Below are 17,013 nucleotides of genomic sequence, written 5' to 3'. Positions count from 1 at the left end.
TTGTGTTACAGCCTGAATTCAAAATGGATTAAATTGATTTTTAAAAATCTCATCCATCTACACACAATACCCCATAATGACAAAGTGAAAACCTGCTTTGCGAAATTTTAGCAAATCTATTGATTTTTTAAGCTCATTTTTACTCCTGAACTTATTTAGGCTTGTCATAACAAAGGGGTTGAATACTTATTGACTGAAGGCATTGCAGCTTTTCATTTTTAATTCATTTGTAAAACTGTAATTCCACTTCGACATTATGGGGGTATTGTGTGTAAGCCAGTGACACAACATCTCAAATGAATCAATGAATGAATGAAGTTCAGGCTGTAACACAATAACATGTGAAAAAGTCAAGGGGTGTGAACACTTTCTGAAGGCTCTGCATGTGCACGTTCAGCAGTAGGACACACATCACTGAGGATAACACCACTGTGGGCTTAAGATACTGAGGAAACTGAAGACCTACAATCCTATTCAACAGATTACTATCCAAGTGCGACAAGAATCGTATTAGATCTGCAGACGTAATGACAACACAGCTAGGGAGGGCTTAGGATGTGTGGTGCCTTAGTTTATGTCCCAAATGGCTCCATATTCCCTGTATAGTTCACTACCATATAAGGCCCTTGTCAAAAGTAATGCACTATATAGGTAATAATGTACCATTTGGGACAGAAACTGTCACTACACCAGGCTGGATATCGTAAAACCCTAAAAGTTTTACACAAGCAATGCAGAATGTGTGGGGAGAAACCTTGGTAGAGCCTGCATTTCAATATTCAAGGAAGCGCCCAACTAAATGTACAGCTCGGATTAAACAATAGTGCTGTGTTGTGCTGCAATGCTGTTCCTATGAAAAACAGCTGCTGTTAACTTTTGTTTGAAGGCGCATCACTGTAATAGTTTTAGCATAGTGAAGGGTGTTTCACGTTTGACTGGAGGATCCTCAGCTTTGCTTGAGTTTGTAGTTAGAGTTGGAGGTATCAGTTGAACGGCTGACTAGCTACATATGGTACACTTGGCTGAGACTAAATAGTATTGCAATACCTGTGTAGCACACAATGACATGTACATATTTTCCTTTTAGGGCCGACAAAAGCACCGTATCAGGGGAGAACGACTGAACCCTCTAATTGAAGCCACGGAAGTTCAAGGCTGACCGCGGTACTGCAGGCATTGTTTGCAGAAAACAGGGCCTCCAATTATAGTGAATGGAAAAATTGTAACCTTCATGATCAATCTTCATGTAAATAAAATTATGTTTTGAAGACAATCATGGTACAAAGTATTTATTGTAATACACCAGATGTATGTCCTTGAACTGATTATTTTAAAATCAGGCAGAAGGATAATTTAAGGATAATTTAGTTATTACTAATGGCATCTGCAGTACCCCGTTCGGCCTTCAACTGCTCTAGTCAGCAACGTCACTTCCTGGAGTAGCTCAAACTACGCATCTTATGTCTTCATGAGACGCCATCTTAACGGACTTCATTTGGCTTCAATGTGCTATTGAGTCTTCACATAGGAATGAATGGTGTCACATGATCGATGGCTTTGTCCATTCATATACAGTGCATTCGGAAAGTGTTCAGACTCCTTCACTTTTTCCACATCTTGTTACTTTACAGCCTTTTTCTAAAATGGATTACATTTTTCCCCCCTCACCAATCTACACACAATACTCCATAATGACAAAGTGAAAACAGGTTTCTAGACAACAGCAAAAAATGAAATACCTTATTTACACAAGTATTCAGATCCTTTGATCCTTTGCTATGAGACTCGAAATCGAAATTGTTTCCATTAATCATCCTTGAGATGTTTCTACAACTTCATTGGAGTCCACCTGTGGTAAATTAAATTGATTGGACATGGTTTGGAAAGGCACACAGTTGACAGTGCATGTCAGAGCAAAAACCAAGCCATGAGGTCGAAGGAATTGTCTGTAGAGCTCCGAGACAGGATTGTGTCGAGACACAGATCTGGGGAAGGGTAAAAGGAATGTCTGCAGCATTGAAGGTCTCCAAGAACATAGTGGCCTCCATCATTCTTAAATGGAAGAAGTTTTGAACCACCAAGACTCTTCCAAGAGCAGGCCGCCCGGCCAATATGAGCAATCGGGAGAAGGGCCTTGGTCAGGGAGGTGACCAAAAACCTGATGGTCACTCTGACAGAGCTCCAGAGTTCCTCTGTGGAGATGAGAGAACCTTCGAAAAGGACAACCCTCTCTGCAGCATTCCACCAATCAGGCCTTTATGGTAGAGTGGCCATTTAGAAGCCACTCCTCAGTAAAAGGCACATGACAGCCTGCTTGGAGTTTGCAAAAAGGCACCTAAAGGACTCTGACCATGAGAAACAAGATTCTCTGGTCTGATGAAACCAAGATTGAACTCTGGCCTGAATGCCAAGCGTCACTGCCACGCCCCCCTGATTTGTTTCACCTGTCTTTGCGATTGTCTCCACCCCCTCCAGGTGTCGCCCATCTTCCCCATTATCCCTGTGTATTTATACCTGTGTTCTCTGTCTGTCTGTTGCCAGTTCGTTTTGTTTCGTAAAGCCTACCAGTGTTTTACCCTCTGCTCCTGTCTCTCAATTGTTCCTGTTTTCCTAGTTTTCCTGGTATTGACCAGTCTGCCTGCCCTGACCCTGCCTGCCGTCCTGTACCTTTGCCCCACCTATCTGGATTACCGCCCTCTACCCGCCTTGACCTGCTTTTTGCCTGCCCCTGTTCGATAAATAAATTGTTGTTACTTTGACGTTGTCTGCATCTGGGTCTTACCTGAAACGTGATAGTACGAACTGGCCATGACTGACCCAGCAGATCCGGACCAGCTACGCAACACCATCTCCTGACATGACATGTCCGCAATTGTCGCCACTTGCATGGTTTGTGCACAGAACAACACTCCTTGGCAAGCTCTGGCTGGTCTCCTCCAACCTCTGTCTGTCCCTCACCGTACCCGGTCTCACATCTCCCTGGACTTTGTCACGGGTCTTCCCCCGCCATCCTGATTGTGGTGGATCGGTTTTCCAAAGCTGCCCACTTCATTCCTTTCCCCAAACTACCCTCTGCCAAAGAGATGGCCCAGCTCATGCAGCACGTCTTCCAGATCCATGGTCTACCAGTAGACATGGTCTCCGACTGGGGTCCTCAGTTCTCCCCCCAGTACTGGAAGGAGTTCTGCACCCTCATTGGGTTGTTGGCCATCCTGTCCTCCGGGTTCCACCGCCAGTCGGAGCGAGCCAACCATACAACTCTGCTCTGCCTGATCTCCGCCAACCCTACCACCTGGAGCCAGCAGCTTGTGTGGGTTGAATATGCCCACAACACCCTTCCCTGCTCTGCCACGGACCTATCACCTTTTGAGTGTTCCCTGGGGTATCAGCCCCCGTTCTTCCATGAGCAGGAAGAAGAGGTCGGCATACCTTCTGCCCAGATGTTTGTTTACCGCTGTCGTCATACCTGGAGGAGAGCCCGGTCAGCCCTCCTCAAGACCACCTCCAGGTATCGACGACAAGCAGTTCACAACCGGACCCCGGCATTGGCTAGGACAGAAGGTATGGCTGTCCAACTGGAATCTGCCCCTCCGGGTGGTTTATCGGCCATTTCCCATCTCCAAAGTCGTTAGCCCCTCTGCTGTTTGTCTTCTGCTGCCCCGTACTATTCATATACATCTTACCTTTCATGTGTCCAGAGTTAAACCAATGTCTCACAGCCCTTTGTCTCCTGTTTCCTTGATTGTTCCTGTTTTCCTAGTTTTCCCAGTGCTGACCATTCTGCCTGCCCTGACCCTGCCTGCCATCCTGTACCTTTGCCTCCCCTGACCCTGCCTGCCATCCTGTACATTTGCCTCCCCTGACCCTGACCCCTCCCCTGACCCTGCCTTCCTGTACCTTTGCCTCCCCTGACCCTGCCTGCCGTCCTGGACCCCTCCCGCCTGCCATTTGCCTGACCCTGCCTGCCTTTACCTTTGCCTCCCCTGACCCTGCCTGCCGTCCTGGCCTCCCCTGACCCTGCCTTCCTGTACCTTTGCCTCCCTGACCCTGCCTGCCGTCCTGTACCTTTCCCCTGACCCTCCTGCCATCCTGTACCTTTGCCTCCCCTGACCCTGCCTGCCGTCCTGTACCTTTGCCTCCCCTGACCGCCGTCCTGTACCTTTGCCCCACCTATCTGGATTACCGCCCTCTGCCTGCCTTGACCTGTTTTTTTGCCTAAACTCAGCTGTTGTTACTTCGATGTTGTCTGCATCTGTGTCTTACCTGAAACGTGATAGTCACGCCTGGAGGAAACCTGGCACCATCACTACAGTGAAGCATGTTGGTGGTGGCAGCATCATGCTGTGGGGATGTTTTTCAGTGGCAGGGACTGGGAGACTAGTCAGGTTCGAGGGAAAGATAAACGGAGAAAAGTACAGAGAGATCCTTCATGAAAACCTGCTCCAGAGCAATCAGGACCTCAGACTGGGGCGAAGGTTCACCTTCCAACAGGACAACAACCCTATCACACAGCCAAGACAATGCAGGAGTGGCTTCGGGACAAGTCTCTGAATGTCCTTGAGTGACCCAGCCAGAGCCCGGACTTGAACCCTATCAAACATCCCTGGAGAGACCTGAAAATAGCTGTGCAGCGACACTCCCCATCCAACCTGACAGGGCTTGAGAGGACCTGCAGAGAAAAATGGGAGAAACTCCCTAAATACAGGTGTGCCAAGCTTGTAGCGTCATACCCAAGAAGAATCGAGGCTGTAATCGCTGCCAATGGTGCTTCAACAAAGTATGGAGTCTGAATACTTATGTAAATGTGATATTTCCGTTCTTTATTTTTAATACGTTTGCTTACATTTCTAAAAACCTGTTTTGCTTTGTCATTATTGGGTATAGTGTGTTGATTGATGAGGGGGATTTTTTTTCTCCATTTTAGAATAAGGCTGTAACATAACAAAATGTGGAAAATGTCAAGGGGTCTGAGTTCTTTCCAAAATGTGCTGTACATATTTTAATGAATCTTAATAGGATTGTATACTCAATATAATGATAAAAACATCACAAGATTACACTTATTGACTGAAGTCAAAATAATTAAGACAAGACCCAAATTCAGTTTTACGACACTCATTTTATTAAAACAAAAATATCTTCTCTCATGTTATTGGTACGGAACTGATCCAGAATGGCACTGTGTACAGGCAGAACACTGGGCAGAGTTGACAGTGGAACAGACGGTGACAGTATTATCGCTCATAGACACAAACACAACATGTTCATTTCTTCCTTCTGTTCAACCCTGGCTCATCCATCTTTATCTTAGTTCACCCCTTTCCAACCAAGACTGCATAAAAAAAGCACAATTCAAAACATTTGACAGTTCAAATCGTATGGGCCTTCCCTTTACTAATCATCCACCCCTAACCCCACAGCATCAGAGTCAACGCCATTGTGATGAACTAACACGGTGATGAACTAACATGGTGATGAACTAACATGGGAATATGGAAAGAAGCAGACGCGATAGACATATTTATTAGGTGGAGGAGAAGAGAGAGGGATGACTGGAGGAGAGGAACCATGGCGTTTCATTTGGAGCCCTCTTCAGCTTTCTTCTCCTGCTCGATATCTGTGAGAGACAGAGAGAGCGAGGGAGGGGGAGAGCGAGAGACTTAGTGATTAGTCTATGTCTTGATCACTGTTGTGATGGATACATGGCATATTGAGTAATCAACCTATCATATATATTTGTTAATCACCTAATTTATTTTAAAACACTCAAAACAGGACATCACAACCCATCCAAAATGGAAGATACTGTATCAGAAAATGTCAGTACATCATCATACAGAACGTTAAAATCACGAGCTATCACTGAGCAATAGAACACAGGAAGAATCCACTCTCATCAGGAGGGGGGCTGGCTGAGAGGCAGCTTCTGAGACAGATGGTTCCTCTCCTGTCATTGGCTCGTTATCAGCCTGGCTGGCAAAACCGCCAGTCCAATAGTCAAGCATCTTTTATCGTGCTATCAACAACCCTCTCGTCAGGTTTCTACAGTAAATCCTGCTATCAACAACCCTCTCGTCAGTTTTCTACGGTAAGTCCTGCTATCAACAACCCTCTCGTCAGTCCCCAGGTTTCTACGGTAAATCCTGCTATCAACAACCCTCTCCTCAGGTTTCTACTGTAAATCCTGCTATCAACAACCCTCTCGTCAGTCGTCAGGTTTCTACGGTAAATCCTGCTATCAACAACCCTCTCGTCAGGTTTCTACTGTAAATCCTGCTATCAACAACCCTCTCCTCAGGTTTCTACTGTAAATCCTGCAATCAACAACCCTCTCCTCAGGTTTCTACTGTAAATCCTGCTATCAACAACCCTCTCGTCAGGTTTATACTTATCAACAACCCTCTCCTCAGGTTTCTACTGTAAATCCTGCTATCAACAACCCTCTCATCAGTCAGGTTTCTACGGTAAATCCTGCTATCAACAACCCTCTCGGGTTTCTACTGTAAATCCTGCTATCAACAACCCTCTCGTCAGTTTTCTACGGTAAGTCCTGCTATCAACAACCCTCTCGTCAGTCCCCAGGTTTCTACGGTAAATCCTGCTATCAACAACCCTCTCCTCAGGTTTCTACTGTAAATCCTGCTATCAACAACCCTCTCTCAGTCGTCAGGTTTCTACGGTAAACCCTGCTATCAACAACCCTCTCCTCAGGTTTCTACGGTAAACCTTGCTAAACAACCCTGGTTTCTATCAACAACCCTCTCGTCAGTCGTCAGGTTTCTACGGTAAATCCTGCTATCAACAACCCTCTCCTCAGGTTTCTACTGTAAATCCTGCTATCAACAACCCTCTCCTCAGGTTTCTACGGTAAACCCTGCTATCAACAACCCTCTCCTCAGGTTTCTACGGTAAACCCTGCTATCAACAACCCTCTCGTCAGTCGTCAGGTTTCTACGGTAAATCCTGCTATCAACAACCCTCTCGTCAGGTTTCTACTGTAAATCCTGCAATCAACAACCCTCTCCTCAGGTTTCTACGGTAAATCCTGCTATCAACAACCCTCTCGTCAGGTTTCTACTGTAAATCCTGCTATCAACAACCCTCTCCTCAGGTTTATACAGTAAACCCTGTAATCAACAACCCTCTGGTCAGGTTTCTACTGTAAATCCTGCAATCAACAACCCTCTCGTCAGGTTTCTACTGTAAATCCTGCTATCAACAACCCTCTCCTCAGGTTTCTACTGTAAATCCTGCTATCAACAACCCTCTCCTCAGGTTTCTACTGTAAATCTTCAAGAGGTGTGTGTGAAGCTGTCTGAGTGAAGCTATATGGTATGTCTGCTGGTAATACTGCACTGTACAGCCCTGTCTAAGTTGGTACTTGCCAGGGTTTATGGGGAAATTGTGCTTTAAAAAATAAAATGGAAGACTACACAATAGAACATGGTAACAGAGTAATTGTCATGTAATTTTAATATTATGACCATGTAATACTGATGTAAATACCTGGTAAATAGAGAACTGGAAATAGAAAGCCTAACCAACCAACTTCAATTGGGGGTCTAGATTTCTTTACTAGAGGTTCCTCCCTGCATTGCAGTATTCTCTGTCCTGGGGTGGGGGTTATGATGCTTACTACTGCACTCCCAAATCACACCTCCTACCACACTGCTACTGACAAACAATTTTTATCCATTTCCACACTATGAGTTTGGAATAATAATGTGAAATTGTGAAAAGGATGATGCCATTTCAGTGTAAAAGCTGTTTGAAAAAGCTGCCTGAAATTGCAGCCTGTTTTGGTGGGAGTGAGATTTGGCCTTCCATGGTAACATCACCATGCGATACATTAGTTAATAGACCAATAAGAAAGAGAGTTCCAAACCCCTCGGCCAATAACAGCTAATTTTCTGTTTTCCGCTCCCCACTCAAAACTTGCTAAATTCTATTGCTCTTCGCTAAGAAGATATTTTTGTTGGTTTTTGACAATTTTAACTGACAGCAATCACAGTAATCACAGCAATCTGTCACGCCCTGGTCGAAGTATTTTGTGTTTATCTTCATGTATTGGGTCAGGCCAGGGTGTGGCATGGGTTTTTGCATGTGGTGTGTATATATTGGGATTGTAGCTAGTGGGGTGATCTAGCAAAGTCTATGGCTGTCTGGAGTGGTTCTCAATCAGAGGCAGGTGTTTATCGTTGTCTCTGATTGGGAACCATATTTAGGCAGCCATATTCTTTGAGTTTGTCGTGGGTGATTGTCCTTAGTGTCTTTGTTCCTGTCGCTGTGTTAGTTGACACAAGTATAGGCAGTTTCGGTTTTCGTTTCGTTCATTACGTTCTTTGTTTTGTAGTGTTTGTATTAATTCGTGTTTACGTTTGTTCATTAAACATGGATCGCAATCTACACGCCGCATTTTGGTCCGACTCTCCTTCACCAAAAGAGAACCGTTACACAATCACAGTAGTCACAGCAATCACAGTAATCACATCAATAGCCTAGTGGTCAGAGTGTGGAGGCGGCAGGTAGCCTAGTGGTTAGAGCGTAGAGGCGGCAGGTAGACTAGTGGTTAGAGCGTAGAGGCGGCAGGTAGCCTAGTGGTTAGAGCGTAGAGGCGGCAGGTAGCCTAGTGGTTAGAGCGTAGAGGCGGCAGGTAGACTAGTGGTTAGAGCGTAGAGGCGGCAGGTAGTCTAGTGGTTAGAGTATAGAGGCGGCAGGTAGCCTTGTGATTAGAGTGTAGAGGCGGCAGGTAGCCTAGTGGTTAGAGCATCAGCACCAACATCTCTGCAATGGGGCGGCAGGGTAGCCTAGTGGTTAGAGCGTTAGACTAGTAACCGCAAGGTTGCAAGTTCAAACCCCCGAGCTGACAAGGTACAAATCTGTCGTTCTGCCCCTGAACAGGCAGTTAACCCACTGTTCCTAGGCCGTCATTGAAAATAAGAATTTGTTTTTAACTGACTTGCCTGGTTAAATAAAGGTAAAATCAAAAATCAAATGTATGAAGTTTGAGATGTGGGCATGCAGTATCTCAGGTTAGGATTGGATTGTGACAGATAGAGGCAACAACAGAGGTTATATGAGCATTCCCTTTAAAATGCTGTACTATTGACCAGAGCCAGGCACTATGTAGGGATAAGGGTTCAATTTGGGATGGAACAAGAGAAAGGAGGAATCAGGCAGTATCTGATGGAGGGGGTTGATAAGGATCAGTTCATGTTGATGAGGATGGTGACTGTGTAACTCCTCTCTTCCTGCTCCTCTGTTACTTCCTGTCTGACCTATGGCTTCAGCCTTGTCCACCCTGTCTGAACTAAGACCTTTTTAGGTCTGCACTAAAGGCCTAGCTAGTACAGTCCCTTTCTGCACCAGAAGGCAGACTCTCCTCCCCTAACTGCACTAAGATTGCATCTCCAATGCAGCTTGACTGCAAAGCTCAGGCCCAGAAAGCCCAGCTTTTTGTGACTAATCAGCATAATGTTATTAATACCAAAGAAATAACTGGTGGCTGCCAGGCCTCAGAGCCACTAAAATATCATCACGGTTCTGTAACGCTGCTGGATAGCAGTCAGACAAGTGTGTACTTGATAACTGGAATGCATTGGGTGTACCTGTACAAATGTAGCCTACGGTAAGTGTTCTTCTCAACAGTGTTGTACTGTTTCTGGATGGTCAGGTGAAGATTTACCCTCTACTTTACATACAGTCAAATAAAGAGAAACTACACATTACTAACTCTACAGTAGAAGGGCACTAACACTACAGTAGAAGGGCACTAACACTACAGTAGAAGGGCACTAACACTACAGTAGAAGGGCACTAACACTACAGTAGAAGGGCACTAACACTACAGTAGAAGGGCACTAACACTACAGTAGAAGGGCACTAACACTACAGTAGAAGGGCACTAACACACTACTAACACTACAGTAGAAGGGCACTAACACACTACTAACACTACAGTAGAAGGGCACTAACACTACAGTAGAAGGGCACTAACACACTACTAACACTACAGTAGAAGGGCACTAACACACTACTAACACTACAGTAGAAGGGCACTAACACTACAGTAGAAGGGCACTAACACACTACTAACACTACAGTAGAAGGGCACTAACACACTATTAACACTACAATAGAAGGGCACTAACACTACAGTAGAAGGGCACTAACACACTACTAACACTACAGTAGAAGGGCACTAACACACTATTAACACTACAATAGAAGGGCACTAACACTACAGTAGAAGGGCACTAACACACTACTAACACTACAGTAGAAGGGCACTAACACACTACTAACACTACAGTAGAAGGGCACTAACACTACAGTAGAAGGGCACTAACACTACAGTAGAAGGGCACTAACACTACAGTAGAAGGGCACTAACACACTACTAACACTACAGTAGAAGGGCACTAACACACTACTAACACTACAATAGAAGGGCACTAACACTACAGTAGAAGGACACTAACACACTACTAACACTACAGTAGAAGGGCACTAACACACTACTAACACTACAATAGAAGGGCACTAATACTACAGTAGAGCACTAACACACTACTAACACTACAATAGAAGGGCACTAACACTACAGTAGAAGGGCACTAACACACTACTAACACTACAGTAGAAGGCACTAACACACTACTAACACTACAGTAGAAGGGCACTAACACTACAGTAGAAGGGCACTAACACACTACTAACACTACAGTAGAAGGGCACTAACACACTACTAACACTACAATAGAAGGGCACTAACACTACAGTAGAAGGGCACTAACACACTACTAACACTACAGTAGAAGGCACTAACACACTACTAACACTACAGTAGAAGGGCACTAACACACTACTAACACTACAATAGAAGGGCACTAACACTACAGTAGAAAGGCACTAACACACTACTAACACTACAGTAGAAGGGCACTAACACACTATTAACACTACAATAGAAGGGCACTAACACTACAGTAGAAGGGCACTAACACACTACTAACACTACAGTAGAAAGGCACTAACACACTACTAACACTACAGTAGAAGGGCACTAACACACTACTAACACTACAATAGAAGGGCACTAACACTACAATAGAAGGGCACTAACACTACAGTAGAAGGGCACTAACACACTACTAACACTACAATAGAAGGGCACTAACACTACAATAGAAGGGCACTAACACTACAGTAGAAGGGCACTAACACACTACTAACACTACACTAATACAGTAGAAGGGCACTAACACACTACTAACACTACAGTAGAAGGCACTAACACACTACTAACACTACAGTAGAAGGGCACTAACACACTACTAACACTACAGTAGAAGGGCACTAACACTACTAACACTACAATAGAAGGGCACTAACACTACAGTAGAAGGGCACTAACACACTACTAACACTACAGTAGAAGGCACTAACACACTACTAACACTACAGTAGAAGGGCACTAACACACTACTAACACTACAGTAGAAGGGCACTAACACTACAATAGAAGGGCACTAACACTACAGTAGAAGGCACTAACACACTACTAACACTACAGTAGAAGGGCACTAACACACTATTAACACTACAATAGAAGGGCACTAACACTACAGTAGAAAGGCACTAACACACTATTAACACTACAATAGAAGGGCACTAACACTACAGTAGAAGGGCACTAACACACTACTAACACTACAGTAGAAAGGCACTAACACACTACTAACACTACAGTAGAAGGGCACTAACACACTACTAACACTACAATAGAAGGGCACTAACACTACAGTAGAAAGGCACTAACACACTAACACTACAGTAGAAGGGCACTAACACACTACTAACACTACAGTAGAAGGCACTAACACACTACTAACACTACAATAGAAGGGCACTAACACTACAGTAGAAGGGCACTAACACACTACTAACACTACAGTAGAAGGGCACTAACACTACAGTAGAAGGGCACTAACACACTACTAACACTACAGTAGAAGGGCACTAACACTACAGTAGAAGGGCACTAACACTACAGTAGAAGGGCACTAACACTACAGTAGAAGGGCACTAACACACTACTAACACTACAATAGAAGGGCACTAATACTACAGTAGAAAGGCACTAACACACTACTAACACTACAGTAGAAGGGCACTAACACACTACTAACACTACAATAGAAGGGCACTAACACTACAGTAGAAGGACACTAACACACTACTAACACTACAGTAGAAGGGCACGAACACTACAGTAGAAGGGCACTAACACTACAGTAGAAGGGCACTAACACACTACTAACACTACAGTAGAAGGGCACGAAACCTACAGTAGAAGGGCACTAACACTACAGTTGAAGGGCACTAACACACTACTAACACTACAGTAGAAGGGCACTAACACTACAGTAGAAGGGCACTAACACTACAGTAGAAGGGCACTAACACACTACTAACAGTTACAGGGTGTGGCAGACGTAGGAGTATGAGCAATAAGGGGAGTAGACAGGTTAGGAGACAGGACAGGAAAGAAGGAGATTGGGTAGGAGACAGAAAAGGAGATAGGGTAGGAGAAACATACCCTCCTTGGTTGGCAGAGTGTTCTTCTCAGCAGTACTGGTCTTCTTTAGACACTTCTTGTCAAAGGTCTCCACTCCCTGCTTCACTGGGTTGTTGTCGCCCATCTTAGATGATGTCTGAGGGAGAAGGAGTCAGAATGTAAATGTCGGGAGAGAGAGAACGAGAAGAGATAGAGGGAGAGAGTCCTTAGACAAATATGTAATCTAGAATACAGGTGAGTGGATGCAGGTATATCCAGCCACACCCACCTTTACCACCCACACACACACACACACACACACACACACCACACACACACACACTCACACACACACACACACACACACACACACACACACACACACACACACACACACACACACACACACACACACACACACACACACACACACACACACACACACACACACACACACACACTCCAGACTCTCTAGCTAGTTACGTAATTCAGTCACTTGAATCAACACACACTCCCCACTCCCACGACATTACCATTCACCATCTAACAAAGGAGAACAAATATCCAGGAGATAGAGAGCTGTTCTTATGGCATCATGTTACCCAAGCACTCAGGTCTGCTGCAATCCACTGGTTCTAGTATACAGGAACGCATAACTTTCTGGTTCAGAGAGAGAGAGGCTGCACAAAGAGCATATTGAGATGGAAGAATGGTATTCTCAAAATCTATGAAAGGATGTGAATGAATGAACCTACATGCATTAGGATGTTAAGGTGCCACTTCCTAGTGTTTTAGATCTGTGTAGACCTGTAGTCTACTCATTCAAACACAAATACAATTCTTAGCATACTACTAGAAAGTGTACACTGCCCTACCAAGCAAAAAGGCAGTAACTGCTCATTTGGTCTAAGATTAGTTCATGTACTTTTTGCTACATTAAATAGATGTTTAATCATGTGGACAAGTGTCCTGCCTCTATTGTATTGTGTTTTGGAGAAAATGGGGGTCATGTTAGCAGTAACTGCACAAAGTTACTGTGAACCCAAGGTAAATAAAATATATTTTTCTCAGTTCCACGCTATGAGCAGTTACTGACTTTTTGCTCGGTAGGGCAGTACATTGCAGTGTGATTTCACATGCAAGGGCCAATGCTGTATCATGTTCCACCTCCACACACTGGTGCTTTATTTGAACAAATATTTAATTTATACTTCCACAAACGCAGAACTCAAAAACAGTCTCATGATCTGCTTGCAGGCAGACCTTATCTCGGTTCCCGTGAGTGCAATAGCTGGGTGTGACGTTGTTGTTTTTGCAGACCAATTTCTGTAAACCGTACAGATTCATTCATAGGTGTCAACGCCATCTGCAGTAAAGCTAATGAGCTAATTTGACAGATCTGTCATGTTAAGGCATGTTGAGCTCATTATTAGAACATGTTTTTATCATAAACGGCACCCCAATGAACCGCCAAACCAAAAGGCTGACTGTAGGCTGGAAGCATGTCAGCCGTCAGCATCACATGCATTGATTGGGCTTTAGGTAACAGTGCGACAACTGAAAATAATAAAATGTATTCGGAATGTCATCATACCAAGGCCTGTAACTATGATATAGATAGAGCCATGATGACAATTCGCCTAACCTAACCATACAATAAGGAAACACAGACACGTTAAATAGCCTAGTTGGCAAAGGAATGCTGCAGGTGCGTTAAATACATGCATTGTAGAACTGTCAACACAGCAACAACAAAAAATCTTTAAAAAGCCTAATACTAAATCATATCGCCTAATAATAACAAATAATATATAGCCTATTCTTTACTGACAATCAAATACAACCGCACCTTCCTTCCATCTGTTATTTGTATTTGTATTTTTTAAATATATTTCTTTTTACAAATGCATAATAACACGATCATCAGAATAACGTTTTTAGGCTATGATGGCAACATAGGGTGGCATCCATAAACTAACGAACACATAGAGGGAGACAGGGATATGGAATTTGAATCATTTGTACATTAAAGCTACCAATATTTACCTGGTCCGAGGATGTGCGGTGAGAATGTCCGTTACAGGTACTACGTCAGGGTGTAGTCTGCATATGTGTTGGACAAACGGTTAAATAGGGAAAGCGCACCCTTTTTTTTACACCAACTAAACACCAATCTGAGCTACGCCATTGGCCCAATCCATCCAGAGGCGGGATACCATTGGCCAGGTTAAATCCATTCGTTGAGATGTTGAGGGGGACAATGTTGTGCAGCGTTCATTTGATAAATCCGACAGTGATACCACAACGCCACCTTGTGGATACATACAGCATAGCCTACAGGTCCAGAGATGAGTGGAGAGGGCAACGCAAGAAGCATCTCCATATAAAATTCATCATAAACTGGGTGGTTCCAGCCCTGAATGCTGATTGGCTGGTCCGTCGTGGTATATGAGACCATATACCACGGGTATGACAAAACATGTATTTTTACTTCTCTAATTACTTTGGTAACAACTTTATAATAGCAATAAGCGACCTCTGGGGCTTGTGGTATATTGCCAATATACCACTGCTAATGGCTGTATCCAGGCACTCTGCAATGCGTCGTGCATAAGAACAGCCCTTAGCTGTGGTATATTCGCCATATACCACACCCCCTCGTACCTTATTGCTTAAGTATAAAGTGAAACTCAAGTGTGGTCTGATAAAACATGTACTAATGCTCAGGCATGTCATAATGCAGCCTCGTGGATCAACATTGTATAGTAGTACAGTCTGGTACTTACAGTATATGTTCTCTGATGTCAAAATATTATGGGGTGGCAGGGTAGCCTAGTGGTTAGAGCGTTGGACTAGGGACCGGAAGGTTGCAAGTTCAAACCCCTGAGCTGACAAGGTACAAATCTGTCGTTCTGCTCCTGAACAGGCAGTTAACCCACTGTTCCTAGGCTGTCATTGAAAATAAGAATTTATTGCCTAGTTAAATAAAGGTTAAAAAAAATCATTCAAGTATTCCTCTGAGAGTAGAATATAATCAATTAGAATAGATATACTTTATAGTCCATTTTGTGAGAAACGGACATTGGTACTGAAGCAATACAGACAAAGGGTCCTATACTGAGTGATACATATCTCATTTGATTGATATGCAGTTGTTCGTTGACATGTTATCAAGGACCTGTTGGCGAACCTTGACAGAGCACCTTGAACATAAATGGATCTCCTCGGCTCCGATACATTCCTGACTGAAAAAAATAGGAAACAGTGAGGCACCTGAAAGAAATAGAGCCATTACACATCATTGTCTTTTGGCTCATAAAAACCTGATATCAGAGATACAGTACAAATGTTAGTAAATGTTTAACGGCTGTCCCTCTTCTCTTTTCTCAAAAATACAATTAAAAAGTGTAAAATAAAAATGTAAAGTTGTCCTTTTCACTTTATAAACATTTAATAAAATGTGTATGGTCTGAGTAATACAGTGGTGCACAACGTCCCTGAGAACATGTTGCATCCCTGGACAGCTCCAGAAGACATCAGCACTCAAGGCCCTAAAAGGTAGTGCACTACAAAGGGAATAGGGTGACATTTGTGACGCAGAACACTTTTCACGACCGGAGCAATGAGGTGTGGTGTTTCAGTTTGCGGAGCGTCTCTGCAGCTTGTTGTAGACGGCTGTGTTGATTCCCCAGTTGATACAGCTCCTGAGAATAACCAGGGAACCTCCACGATACAGCAGATGGACGCTCCTCTTCAGCCGACCTTCCCACAGTGCCTTCCAGCTCTGCCTCACCCCCCCAGCCCAGCCTGCATGTTGACCACCAGCATAGACAGAGGATGCAGGGGCATGCTGATCACCATACTAATCACAATTCCTCTCAGAAAGGATGAGACTGTAGAAGGAAGCCCCTTCTCCCTCAGAGCAGCACTGACGGGGTCCTTCAGGCCAAAGTAGTCGACGTAGATGCAGCTTCCCAGGGGGTTACGGGCCAGTATGGGGATGAAGGCTCTGTAGTACCCCGACCCTAGCCTCTCTGCTCCCAGACGGGCCAGCACACTCCTCAGGGTGGGCAGGCTGCGGCCGTTGTTCCCGTCCTGCAACACATTCTGCACACGTTCAAATGGCGTGAACACCAAGGCCTCCACTACGCCCGTGCCCAGCCCAGCCACAGCTGGTAACGCGGAGAGAGGGATGGCACTGCGGGGGTTGGTGATGGAGGAAAGTGCAATATAGCCCAGATATCAGTGTCCCGTTCAGGGTTCTCATCACCACCACCTGTAGAGCTTCAGGAAACCCTCCTTCCTGAGTTGGCCTATAGCCTGACTGACTACGGTGCTGTGAAACTGCTGGCGGAACACAGTCTTGTTGACAGGGAATGTGTCGAGAGTGGACACCAGGTTGGAAGTCCCACCATGCAGGAAGCTGAGTGGCCAAACCATTCTGTCCTCCCTGT

The 17,013-nt window shown here is 44.5% G+C and overlaps 1 protein-coding gene and 1 long non-coding RNA gene across 4 annotated transcripts; one reads left to right on the top strand and one right to left on the bottom strand.

The window, feature by feature from the left end:
• Nucleotides 1-5,099: 5,099 nt before the first annotated feature.
• LOC112229892 (thymosin beta-a-like) lies at nucleotides 5,100-14,762 on the bottom strand. 2 transcript variants are annotated; one of them, XM_042326013.1, is made up of 3 exons: nucleotides 14,606-14,762; nucleotides 12,602-12,716; nucleotides 5,100-5,617 (listed from the first exon to the last, which is right to left on the bottom strand). In XM_042326013.1, exons 2-3 carry the CDS (start codon nucleotides 12,702-12,704, stop codon nucleotides 5,577-5,579), a joined length of 144 nt encoding a protein of 47 aa, XP_042181947.1. In that variant the 5' UTR covers nucleotides 12,705-12,716; nucleotides 14,606-14,762; the 3' UTR covers nucleotides 5,100-5,576. The 2 variants fall into 2 exon arrangements, with proteins under 2 accessions (XP_042181947.1, XP_042181948.1); XM_042326014.1 differs by lacking the exon at nucleotides 14,606-14,762 and adding an exon at nucleotides 13,162-13,245.
• On the top strand, nucleotides 5,853-8,145 carry LOC121846941. 2 transcript variants are annotated; one of them, XR_006083941.1, is made up of 3 exons: nucleotides 5,853-6,257; nucleotides 6,299-6,380; nucleotides 6,770-8,145. It is a non-coding gene; the product is annotated as an uncharacterized LOC121846941 (long non-coding RNA). The 2 variants fall into 2 exon arrangements; XR_006083942.1 differs by having other exon boundaries at nucleotides 5,853-6,380; nucleotides 6,770-7,193; nucleotides 7,276-8,145.
• Nucleotides 14,763-17,013: the final 2,251 nt, after the last annotated feature.

Source organism: Oncorhynchus tshawytscha, linkage group LG08 (assembly GCF_018296145.1).
Source record: "Oncorhynchus tshawytscha isolate Ot180627B linkage group LG08, Otsh_v2.0, whole genome shotgun sequence".
Classification (NCBI taxonomy): domain Eukaryota; kingdom Metazoa; phylum Chordata; class Actinopteri; order Salmoniformes; family Salmonidae; genus Oncorhynchus; species Oncorhynchus tshawytscha.
The sequence above is the reverse complement of the archived record's forward strand: the minus strand, read 5'-3'. Positions and strand labels throughout refer to the sequence as shown.

Coding starts and splice junctions, on each gene's coding strand:
- LOC112229892 (XM_042326013.1), bottom strand. CDS start 12,704: ATGGGCGACAACAACCCAGTGAAGCAGGGAGTGGAGACCTTTGACAAG. Junction 5,618..12,601: donor CACTCTGCCAACCAAGGAGG/GTATGTTTCTCC, acceptor TGTCTCTCACAG/ATATCGAGCAGGAGAAGAAA.